The sequence below is a fragment of the Leuciscus leuciscus genome, assembly GCF_965113295.1.
Source record: "Leuciscus leuciscus genome assembly, chromosome: 9".
Lineage (NCBI taxonomy): Eukaryota > Metazoa > Chordata > Actinopteri > Cypriniformes > Leuciscidae > Leuciscus > Leuciscus leuciscus.
The window spans coordinates 29451291-29463944 of record NC_138733.1 but is presented as its reverse complement, the minus strand read 5'-3'; the positions used below and the strand labels follow the sequence as shown (position 1 = coordinate 29463944).

At 33.7% G+C, this 12654-nt stretch overlaps 1 protein-coding gene across 2 annotated transcripts; it reads left to right on the top strand.

Moving 5' to 3' along the window:
* The first annotated feature begins 218 nt into the window (after positions 1–218).
* On the top strand, positions 219–12559 carry LOC309505928 (TBC1 domain family member 15). Of its 2 annotated transcripts, none has more exons than XM_082179402.1 (10): positions 219–1185; positions 5167–5352; positions 5539–5657; positions 5831–5934; positions 7506–7573; positions 9117–9263; positions 9388–9478; positions 9562–9710; positions 10508–10649; positions 11113–11263. In XM_082179402.1, exons 1-10 carry the CDS (start codon positions 939–941, stop codon positions 11126–11128), a joined length of 1269 nt encoding a protein of 422 aa, XP_082035528.1. In that variant the 5' UTR covers positions 219–938; the 3' UTR covers positions 11129–11263. The 2 variants fall into 2 exon arrangements, with proteins under 2 accessions (XP_082035528.1, XP_082035527.1); XM_082179401.1 differs by having other exon boundaries at positions 744–1185; positions 11106–12559.
* Positions 12560–12654: the final 95 nt, after the last annotated feature.

Below are 12654 nucleotides of genomic sequence, written 5' to 3'. Positions count from 1 at the left end.
ACCCATGTGGTCCAACAGTATCACTCTAAAAAACCTAACCGTTGGTTTAAATATATTGTATTTAAATGTTTAAATCCAACAGTTGGGTTTGTCTATATTTGACCCAAACATGGGTTGAAACAACCCAGCATTTTTTAGTGTATGAAAATGCATTATCACTGAAATCAGCAATTGTGGATGAAAAAAAAAAAAGTTTTAATTTCTTTCAAAAAAAGAAAGAAAAAAAATGACTGACCCTAAACTTAAATAAATGCTGTTCTTTTTTATTCATTGAAGAATCCTGAAAAAAATGTGCTTATTAAAAAAAAAAAATATTAAGAAGCACAACTGTTTCCAACATTAAAAACACATCAGCATATCAGAATGATATCAGAATGACTTCTGAATGATCATGTGACACTAAAGACTGGAGTAATGATGCTGAAAATTCAGCTTTGCATCACAGGAATAAATTATATTTTAAAGTAGGCTACATTAAAATAGAACAACATTATTTTAAATTGTAATAATATTTCACAGTATTACTGTTTGTTTTTGTAATTTTTATCAAATAAATGCAGCCTTGATGAGCATAAGAGACTTATTTAAAAAATATAGATAATACAGATAAGATATGATAACATATACAACTTGTAAATAAAGAAAGGGCAAAAAACACTCACCACAAGGGGGAAACATTGACCTTTATTCAGCGCTTGCAGCTCCGAGGGCTTTCAAACTGAGAGAGAGAGAGAGAGAGAGAGAGAGAGAGAGAGAGAGATGGTCATATGACAGGGATGAGGGGTGTGCTCACTATCAAAACACTTTCTCGTACGTCTAAAATGAACTTTCAGAAAGAGCGCCGAAGTCTTTTAGTTTTTACCTACTGAATTGATCAGCTCGTGACATCGCGACAACTTTAATGCCTGAGAGAAAGACACTTCAAAGGATATAGCACAATGATCGCATCTTGTGATGAATCACATGTAGAAGGGAAAGGTAAAAACCATCTGGACATTAATGGACGCTTTGGCAAGTTTAAGGGAATGAAGTGCAGCGTTTCTACTGGGAATGACAACATCTGTCGGTCCGTCGCCCCAGTGACCTCACCTGCGTCTGCCTGCGCGCGCATCTCGCTGCCAGGTGTGATGGACGCTGAGGGGCGAGTGGACGAATCCAGACTCAGAATGCATATATTTAAAAACGGTAAATAATCGATCATCATCCATATAGTTTGTGGAGAGTCGGGATGATAACATAATTAGCCTAGTTTAAGCTGTTGGAAATTAATAACTATGAAACATGACCAAAGGCCTCCTGAGGTGACAGAGGTCTCTGTTTTTAATGTATAGATTATCATTTGATTATGACAATGTTACTGGATCAGCAGGTTTATATTGGTAGATAACTTTTATATATACTTTATCACTTGAGTGAGGATTGCAACACTACATTTTTAGTGTATTTAATCTGCTTGACCAATAAAGAATGAAAAAAGGAGATAGCATAAAGTAGTGAGTAGGCCTATAGCCACCAGTGTTGGGTAAGTTACTTTAAAAAAAGTAATTAATTAGCTTACATCTTCAACTGTGTAATTAGATTACTGTACTAATTACTCTCTTTAAAAAGTATTGCATTACTCATTACTTTCTAAATCCCAAATCAGCCCCGACCAGTTGAACAATACAGGGATATAGACATGAAACTGCTCTTTTATTCTTTCAAATAAATAATATCGAGTTGCATAAGTTGTTCCTGAACTGACCAAAGTGTTTAAGAGAAGGTTATATTAAAAATATACCTTTTAACATTAGATGTAAAATTTTGATGTTAAATCCACTATTATTTTATATAGAGAAGAGTTGTTCTATAGTCTACACAGTATTTAATACAATTAGCCAAATTAAGAGTAATCCCTAATTTTACTTTTTCAAGGGAAAAGTTATTAAATTACAGTAAATAATTACTTAGGCTATTAATGCATTACACCCAGCACTGATACACACATTTTTTGACGTTTATATAATTTTTATTACTTTATATTTGTTACTTTACACTTTATTTTACTTGACACTGTTTTGAGATCAGTTGTAGATTTCTACTACTTTTTTGTCAGATTTTCTATATATTGGTTGGTTATTTATAAAAAATATAGCCTAATAAATGACAGTGGCACAAACTCTTGTTAAAATGTTAAAGGAATTCTATGAAATTTCAGAATTTTAAACCAGTTCTACTGGTTAATTCTATTAGAATCAACAATTTCCTGAAGTACAGCCTGAATTTTATTTAATGTAATCTAATCTTTTTTGTGTTTTGTTTGATGCCTGTAGGAGTGACTTGTGACTTAATTATCATTCTTTCTTTGAAAAAAAAAAAAGTTAGAATATTTAAGTGTTTATTATAAATTATTTATATGTGCACATCATTACTTTTCTTCATGTGCCCTCATAATATTTAATCAAAATAACTGCCCCTCCCTCTTGCAGCGACATCTCTCCTCTTTTCTGATGATGTGTTTAGTGGCATGAGGGCGGGACAACCTGTCACTCACATGAGATTGACCAATAGCAAACCACAACCATCCAATTAATTCCCCATGGACAAAATCAAATCCTGCCCTACATTTTTTCTTATTTGAGAAGCGGTTTCACTTGGATATACGGCACAAAAGGGAAGAAAAGACTATTGCAACTTCCGTTTCATGCCGACTTTAATATACATAAATGTAATAAAGTCTTAATGAAAATGTAAAAATGCAACAGATGTCAATGGAAATCCCTATACCTTTATATTCAAGTGTGTTTCTGTATTTGCTGATGTAGGTCATCTAATCACTGTTATCTCTATCAGTTAATCTTTGTTGCATTCAAAAAGAGAAGCAATTCACATGTAAAAGTCTTAGTTTAACATACTTTATGAAAGGCCTGGATGACCGTCTGGAATCACTGGTCTACCCAAAGGCCCTCTTCTTGTCAAGTGCTTGTCAAGTGACATGTTTCCCAAACAAACAGATAAAGAATGGTTTCATAGTAATCCAGAGAGCTACAGTATAGAATCTGCGCTGTGTAGAACTACAATCATACGATTCATTGTAGTCATGCTTTAGATGTGACGACAGACAGCATGGTTGCTAGTTTAATTCACAGAAACCTCTCACAAGTAGTTGTGTCATGGTTAACCCTTAGAGTTGTTGATTATCAGTATCAGTTTTATCAGTAGGTCTGTTTAGTTTTAAAATCAAATGATTAGACATGCTCCAGTATCGTGTGATATCTGCGAATTAGCCATGTCAGCATATGGAGCAACTACTTACCCTGAACTCCTGATATAGGTCTTAAATGTAGCAGCTTGTTAGATTGGATGTGCTAGAGGAGACTTTACAGAGTGCTTGACTCTTGCATTGCAAAAATTGATGCACCTCTAGATGGAAATAAATGTTGTGATGATATTTCCATCAAGAGGTGCATCAGTTTTGGTCAAGATCTTGTATTGGCAATGCAAGAGTCCAGCACTCTGTAAAGTCTCCTCCAGCACATCCCAAAGACTTTCAATGAATTTAAGGTCTGAACTCAGAGGTGCCGATTCGATTCATATCCTGGAATATGGCCATGATGAGTCTTCCTACGTGGTAGTTTAAGAAATAATAAAGCTAACACACTCCATCAGTTAGGAATAGAAGAACTGTTGCCAAACATATAACATGCTAGAAACATAATAATCACTGCAATAATGATCCAACCAGACTCTTAAGTTATGTGGTTTTCTTTGATGGTTTGTCGTAATCCACTCAATGTGTCAGTAAAGTTACTCAGATCTGCACCTATTAGCGTTCATGCGATCTAGTCACATTTGAAGCTTAATATTCAGCAACGCACCCTCATCTTACAACACAAGAATGTGGCGCGAGAGTGTGATGCAAACATGACCACATCAGTAACGTTTAAAGTCATACGTCACGATTCAAAGCCGAACTGGCATTTCACTAACTGTCCTTCAGTGTAACTTCTGCCGTGCCTGTGAACGCCTCTCATCTCCAAAACACATTCCTCCTATTCAATGAAATGAGAATCTATGCAAAGCGAATGAATTACATAATCAGCTCTGTAAGAAGGGGATTAGAGGTTGTTTTTGTTCTGTGTGGAGCCTCAAACTCTCTCTGCCCAGACTGGGCGAGCTCATTGTGAAATGCTGAATTGCTAACGCTAATACGATGTGAATGCTTAGGTTTGACATTTCTTTAAAGTGATGCAATTAAATGTTGGTATCTTAACAGTGATGACGCTCTGTTTGTTTGGTCAATACATTTGTTTAAACTGTTAATTTGTTAAAACTGATGCATTACCTTTCCAATCAATTGTGTGCAAGGACACTGACAATATCAATTGATACTCCTTAGTAAGCAAGTTATCAGTGTTAGTTCAGGGGTTTTCAGTATTTTAAATGCCAGAGCCCACAATATGCCCCCCCCCCCCCCCCCCCCCCCCCATTTATATATTTTATATTAAAGGCATCTATATATTTTAATTTATAAATACCAAATGATTCTGTAAATTATGAATATGCATAACATGTTTTAATATTTTATTAAATATTTTTATATTATATTATTTTGTTACATCATTAAATGTGTTTCTATTTGTATGTATTTTTAAAATAATTGTACTTATTTTATTATTTATATATATATATATATTTTTATTCAAATTATGTGTTAATTCAGTTTGTTAATTTAATTTTTATTATTTGTATTATTAAATAATACAATATTTATTTTTACATTTTTATTTAAAGTTTACCTTGTTTTTCTCGAATCTTTTCCACGGACCCCACAGCACTGCCTTGCGGCCCCTGGGGGTCCACAGACCCGTTTGAAAAGATAGTTAACAACTTTAGAGATCCTAATGATGCAACTAGATTTTTAATAAATAAATAAATAAAAGGGACATTTTTAACTTTAATAATATTTTATTCATAATAATTTTCATCAGTTTTTTTAAATGCATTGCACTTTATTTTTAATTTTTTTTTATTTCTTGTATTGTACAACTTTCAAAAATAGTCAGTATACTAGTAGAACAAAAGCAACTGACATTGTGAAATAGCGAATATCCCGAGCGTTGTGTTCTTCTTATACCAGCTAATCATCTTCAAATGTCTATCTTGTGTTCTGTCCGTGCGATTCAGGTGGCGTGTCCCCTGACGAACGGGGTCAAGTATGGCGTTTTCTGTTTGGGATGTACCCCTGCAGCTCTACGGCTCTAGAGCGCCACCTGCTGCTGGAGCAGATGGCGGTGCGCTATCAGGTCATGAAGAGGAAGTGGCAACACCTGCTTCCTGGAGCCGTTCGCCTGCGTCTTAATGGCACTGATGGTAAATCATATTCCAGGGCAGAACAAACACTTTTAAAATGGAACGGTTTGCCCTTATTAACCCTTAGTGACTGCAATAAAATGTTCAGTCTTGATATTGAAAACCTCTAATATATGTATATTATTCAGAACTGACAAGTTGTGGTGATGTTAAACCCCAACTAATAATACATTAATTGTTTTTCAGCTGAACTGTTGACAGCAGTGAAGTTTTTTGACCAGAGGCAGGACGAAGAGCAGAATCAGCAGCAGTATCAGTCAGAAGAAGCCCAAGAAAAGTTGTCTTTTTTGCAACTTCAAGCTCAGGTAAAACTGTAAACTGTAAAAAAAAATAAAAAAAATAATGGGCTTGGTGATATAAAAATGTATTGTATAAAAAAAAAATAAAAAAAACCTTTAACTGTAAATAAACAATTTTGTAATAAGAATGTACAGTATGTCAGCGTCAGTTTTGATTTCATACTGACTTTAATGTGCAGGTGCTATTTGAACGGGTAACCTTTGACCTGGAAGAGCTACAGGAGGCCATTCGCATCATTGACAAAGATGTTCCTCGAACCGACCGAGATCTTCCTTACTACCGGTGAGAACTTGTTTCATTTGTACAGTTTAATATGCTAAATAAAGAAAATGTTGGTCGAAGCATTTGCTAATTGCAACTTTTTATCTCAAATTTTTGACTGTTTTTCCTCATAATTGCAAGTTTATATCTAGCAATTCCGAGAAAATAAAGTCAGAGACACAAACTCGCAATTCTGTGTTTATAACATCTAATTCTTATTTTTGTTTCTCAGAATTGTGATATAAACTCCCAGTTGCAAGAAAAAAAAAATATAATTGTGAACTCAGTATTGCAATATTGACTTTTTTTCGCATTATTTTGAAAGATAAACTCGCAGTTGTAAAAGAGAAAAAAAGTCAGAATTGTGAGATAAAAAGTTGCAATTACCTTTTTTATTTTATTTTTCCATGGCAGAAACAAGCTGCCATACAATCCTTTTAAGTTTTGAGAGTTTTGGTCTGGAAGTTATAAATATGATTCTGTTACTTTGTTGGGTCTTATTTTTTCACATATTGTTATGGCTTTATGGTGCTCTTTATCGAAGACATTATTATTACATCTGTTCATTTCCTTATAGCAAAGACTTCCTTGTTCAGATTTCCGTGTTTGATTTTCTATAGCTACATACATCTTGATCTACATTAATCTACTAGTCTATCCATCTTCATGACTGTTTTTTTTAAACTCTATTTTAGTCTTTAATTTACAATAAAATAGTTTTTTTTTTTTTTATAGAACCATAATTGCATGTGTTTTGCATGATAACATCTTTTTAATTTTTTTTTATTACACAGTTCCTTCTTCATTTCTGCCAAATAAAGTGAAGTCAATAATTCCTTTCTCATGCTTGTTTCATCAGTTGTGAAATTTACGGCTCAATTTGCATCACTAATGTGAGTTACCAGCGCAAAGCAAACATGTCATTGCCACACCAGTTTATCAAACAACCTTGGAGCTCAATGCAAATATCACTCAAGAGTCTGGCACACCGTTTTACTGCGGTTAAACAGTAACTCGGTTTGAGTATGGTCATTGGAACTCACTTTGAAAGCAGAATTTAACATCAAAGTACATACAAAATCTACAATTAAAGCAGAAATCTATAGCTTTTTCACAAAGACAGTTTATGCTTCTAAACAGCAATATAATAATTACAATATATAACAAACTGCAAATATAGGCAAGCATACACAATAATTGCTAAGACAAAATAGACATTAAATGTTATATTAGCAAAAATGGACTCTTAATGACTTTTAGCATATATATTTTGCTTTTAAGCATAGTTCATGATGTATTACACTGGTACTCTAGAATGGTACTCTAACTTGATAGAAGAAATGATAATAATATAAACTAATATAAAATTTGCCTATTTTGCTGCAGCAACATCAAACTTTAATCATAGCACTAATTATAAAAAAAAAAAATTGTGCAGATAACACAATTTTAATGTACAGCACACAAAATGATTTTATGCACTGTATGATTATATCATAGTTATTTTTTTTTACATTGTTAAAAATCACCCGCTTAATTAAATCAGTCTTTTGAAGAATAAAGAGCCTCTAATCTCTTGTGTTTCTTCACAGGAATGAAGGTTTGGGTAACCTGCTTGTGTTAAGAGATATCCTAATCACATATGCTGCTTTTCACCCAGGTATGTGCTTGTAAATACACCTTTGAGTCTTTTTTAAAAGAAATTAACACTTTATAATTGTTCTAATGTGACAGTAACAACATTTATATATATATATATATATATATATATATATATATATAGTACTGGTAAAAATGGAATCATTGGAATCATTACAAAAAATTATGTTTTTGAAAGAAGTATTTTATGCTCATCAAGCATAATTTATTTGCATTTATTTGATCAAATATATTTTGTGAAATATTATTACCATTTAAAATAATGGTTTTTTATTTGAATGTACTTTAAAATATTATTTATTTCAGTGATTCAAAGCTGAATTTTCATCAGCCATTAATCCAGTCTTCAGTGTCACATGATCCTTCAGAAATCATATCAATGTTGGAAACCGTTGTGCTGCTTAATATTTTTTTGGAACCTGTGATACTTTTTTCAGGACTTTAAAAGAAACTTTGAATTGGGATTCAAAATAGGAATATTTTCTAACAATATAAATCATTACTATCACTTTATTTATTTATTTATTTATTTATTTTTTACAGTTTAACACATCCTTGCTGAATAAAAGTAGTCATTTCTTTCAAAAAAATAAAGAAAAAAAATAACTGACCCCCAAACTTTTGAACGGTAGTGTTTATTGTTACAAAATATTTCTATTTTAAATAAATTCTGTTCTTTTTTTTCTCAAAGAACCCTGAAAAAATGATCACATGTAATACAAAAAAAAAGTTTCCAAAATTGATAATAAATCAGCATATTAGAATGATTTCTGAAAGACCATGTGACACTGAAGACTGGAGCAAATGATGCTGAAAATTCAGCTTTGCATCACAGAAATAAATTCATTATTTTAAATTGTAATAATATTTCATAATATTACAGTTTTTTTCTGTATTTTTGATAAATGCAGGCTTGCATTTCTTTCAAAAACATTACAAATAGTAATGTGTGTGTGTATTATATATATATATATATATATATATATATATATTATATATATATATATAATTTCATCAAAGAGCCCTGAAACAAATATATCCCATTTTCCATAAAAATGTTAAGCAGCACAGCACAATCTTATTGACCCCAAACCTTTTAACTCTTTTATTTCTCTTTTATTTGGGTGTTTGTGATCTGATCTTTGTTTGCTGATAAAGGGCGGCATCTAGTGGTTACATTTTGAAGTACAGTGTTTCTAACTGTCAGTTCACCCAAAAAATGAAATCCTGTCATCATTTACTCACCCTCATGTTGTTTCAAACCGGTATGTGTTTCTTTCTTCTGCTGAACACAAGAGAAGATATTTTGAAGAATATGGTTAAGCAAACAGTTGATGCACCCCACTGACTTCTATAGAGTGGTAAATAAAATACTATTGAAGTGAATGGGGCCCGCCCATTCAACCAACTTTCTTCAAAATATCTTCTTTTGTGTTCAACAGCAGAAGGAAGTCCATACAGGTTTTGGAATAACTTGAGGGTGAGTAAATGATGACAGAATTTAAATTTTTTGGGTGTACTATCCCTTTCTCTGGTCTCTGCAGAAGTAAGTTACGCTCAGGGTATGAATGACCTGTGCAGTCGCTTTCTAGAGGTTCTCGACTCAGAAGTGGACACTTACTGGAGCTTCTCCTGCTACATGGAGAAGTTTTCCAAAGACTTCCGTGCTGATGGACTGTATCGCAAAATGGGTGGGTTTCCTTGTTTTTTCCAAACCGTTTAGATCTGTTTTTAGCAATAATAACGGCCCATGATTTCTTACTGGATTTAATGGTAATAATGGTCAAATGCTTTTTCTGCTGTTGTGTTTATCAGAATTGGAAGCTGCTTTACTAAAAGAACTGGATCCTCAACTACACTCTCATCTGGTCACAGATAACATGGAAAGACTCACATTTTGTCACAGGTGTGTGTCGGTTTTCTTTTTTGCTTTTTCGTTTTCCTTCCCTTCTTGTCACTTTATACATGTTCTCTTTGTCTTCCATTCAGGTGGCTTCTGTTGGGTTTCCAGCGGGAGTTTGAGCACAGCGATGCTCTGCGTCTGTTTGAGATTCTCAGCTGTGATCACCTGGAGCTCATCTCACAGCAGGTGGATCGCGTTCGATATCAGGAGAGACTGGCACGAAAACACAGCCTGGGTACAAAAAAGACACACACACTCAAATACACACTTTAGTCTTTGAGAATGGCTAAGTATAAATACAAATCCACATCCACAAATCCACTTATTTAATAAAAATATGTATTTATGTTTAAAAACCACTAGAGAATTTATACACCACTTTATATAGAACTATACAGGCATCTAGTAGCACCATGGTATTACATAAGTTTTTCTTTTATTTTGATCCCACTAGATGGCACTAATCTACCTTAAAAAATGGCAATTTAAATTGCCTTGTCTCTATTTTAACATGGAATACTTCTTTAATTGACAAATAATAATATATATATATATATATATATATATATATATATATATATATATATATATATATATTAGAAAAAAATATATATTCTTCAATTGGGAAAAAATGGCTCATAAAATTGTATAAATATCGCATGGTATCATAAAATCCCCTCTAAATTCTAAATAATATTCAAAAAATATTATTGAACAAAAAATGTATTGTTTTGGTTTTCTTGGGGAAAAAAAGTTATATTTCAAGGCTTTGGTCACTTTTAACAACGAATAAGCCAAGTGTGACCGAAGAGGGACAGATGGGTAAATGTTTTTTATATGCTTGATTAGAAAAACAGCAGATAAACACTAGTTTTTGTATGTATCTCATGTATTTCATTGTGCTGTAATTAACTTTTCTGAGCACTTTGTTCAGATTTGCTGTATTTAAATGTGCTATAAATAAATGTGACTTTATTTACATAATTGATTGCCTTACTAAATGATTTTGATTTATGACTTTGTGATCGCCAGAGGAGGAACCTGTGACGGAGCTGCATGCCGTTAACACAGATTTCACCTTTGAACTCTTCATGTGTGCCACCATCTTGCTGGAGAACAGAGACACTTTACTCAGCTGCAGGAACGAGGTTCAGCTCATACAGTTCACCAGCAGGTGTGTGTGTGTGTGTGTGTGTGTGTGTGTGTGTGTGTGTGTGTGTGTGTGTGTGTGTGTGTGTGTGTGTGTGTGTGTGTGTGTGTGTGTGTGTGTGTGTGTGTGTGTGTGTGTGTGTGTGTGTGTGTGTGTGTGTGTGTGTGTGTGTGTGTGTGTGTGTGTGCTTTCACATTGAAACCTTTATGAACATATAGTGGCCCCAAAATGTCACTTTAAGATGTCTAGAAAATTGTATTGTGTCAAAATACTTTTTGTCTTAATAGGAAAAGAAATGTAGATAATTCATTTTTGAGCAGTGTTTTGTTAAAAACTGCTATATCTTTTTCTAATGCAATGACATTTATACATTTTTAATGTGACTTAAGTGTCTAAATGTGTTTTGGGGCCACTGTACTGTATATTGCATTTTTTTCCCATTCATGGAGCTTAAGAGTCTAATCATGCTGTCATGGTCAGTCTGCAGGGAAAGCTGGACCTGAACAGCACCCTGACAAAAGCTGAGGAACATATTTACAACTACTGCAAACGCTCATCCTGGGAATATTTGAATGGCCTCTATCGCACACGCAAGAGCAAAGAGGACCATTTCTTATACCAACTCCGTAACCTTTTTTCCTGAGACCAACAGGCCAGCATGGACTTTTTCAAGAAACAATCTTGTTGACAGACACAAGTGGAAAAAATTAGACTTTATGCTCCAGTGGGATTTTTGGAATCCAGTATGAATTTTATTCCAAAGAATGATGCTGCTTTTAATCAGAGTTTTGGACTGGAACAAGATGGACTCCTTCCAAACAGTTCCTTCAGTATTTGAACTTTTAAGGCTTCTATTATGGTGCCAGAACTAACGAGAACAGCAAAACACTAATTTAACCACTCTTAAGATAATCAGATAAGACTTTTATTTAACCTTTTACCCTGACCATGCTTGAAAATATAAGTAGCATTTGGGAATTTAACCGTTTTTTGATAGACTGCAGAGATGCTTCGTCTGTTAAAGTAAATCAGAATTCGTTCAGGATTTTATTGTGCGCAATGGCTGGATAAACACAGAAAAACGAAATCCTTACTGCTGATCTAAGCGAGACCCGACCTGTGAATGTTAATCACTCTTAGAAAAATAGTGCTTGCGTATTTTACAGCACAATATAATAATAGAAACACGGGCTCAGTTCTGAGAAGCTCTAGAAGACCCTCTGTGGTGTTGTCTTACCAATCGTAGAGTGCTCAAGTATGTACTGATCAGAAATAGCACGTTGAACCAGGACACCCTTCACCGTGAGACCACACTGCATTGGTTTAATTATCTAAGATGCACAAAATATGAGTGGACACTTGGAGATATGGAATATTGCACATAACATTTGGTGGTTATTTATTAAGAACTGACACACTATGACACATTCAGTGAGGGAGTGATGTTAAAGTTGTTTTCTAAGAGAATTAAATGAATGACCAACATTTTTTGGGGAACGGGTGCTGTAATTTTGATGCCGCCCACTGATGTTTGGATTATATTTTGAGATTTTCACAGTTGATTAATGTTTTAATTAATGTAGCAATAATTTAGAAACACTGTAATGTTAAACAGAATGAATGAATCTACTGTAGCTGTGTATTTTCAGTCAAAAGTGTTGTTCATGTGTGTGTGTGTGTGTGTGTGTGTGTGTGTGTGTGTGTGTGTGTGTGTGTGTGTGTGTGTGTGTGTGTGTGTGTGTGTGTGTGTGTGTGTGTGTGTGTGTGTGTGTGTGTGTGTGTGTGTGTGTGTGAGAGAGAGAGAGAGAGAGTTTTATTTTAAGATTACTATGTGACATTTAAGCTGTCAGTTTTTAGTGAGTCACTTCATACAGAATAGACTCATGCGTGCTAGCCATTAAATATTCTTGGGAAATAAAGTATTGAGATTTGAATATGACTGTTTATTTCTCTAACTAGTTTTACTGTTAAAGCTGAGGTATGATACATGGTAATTTCCTTGAATAGGGTATGCACCAAAAATCATAAT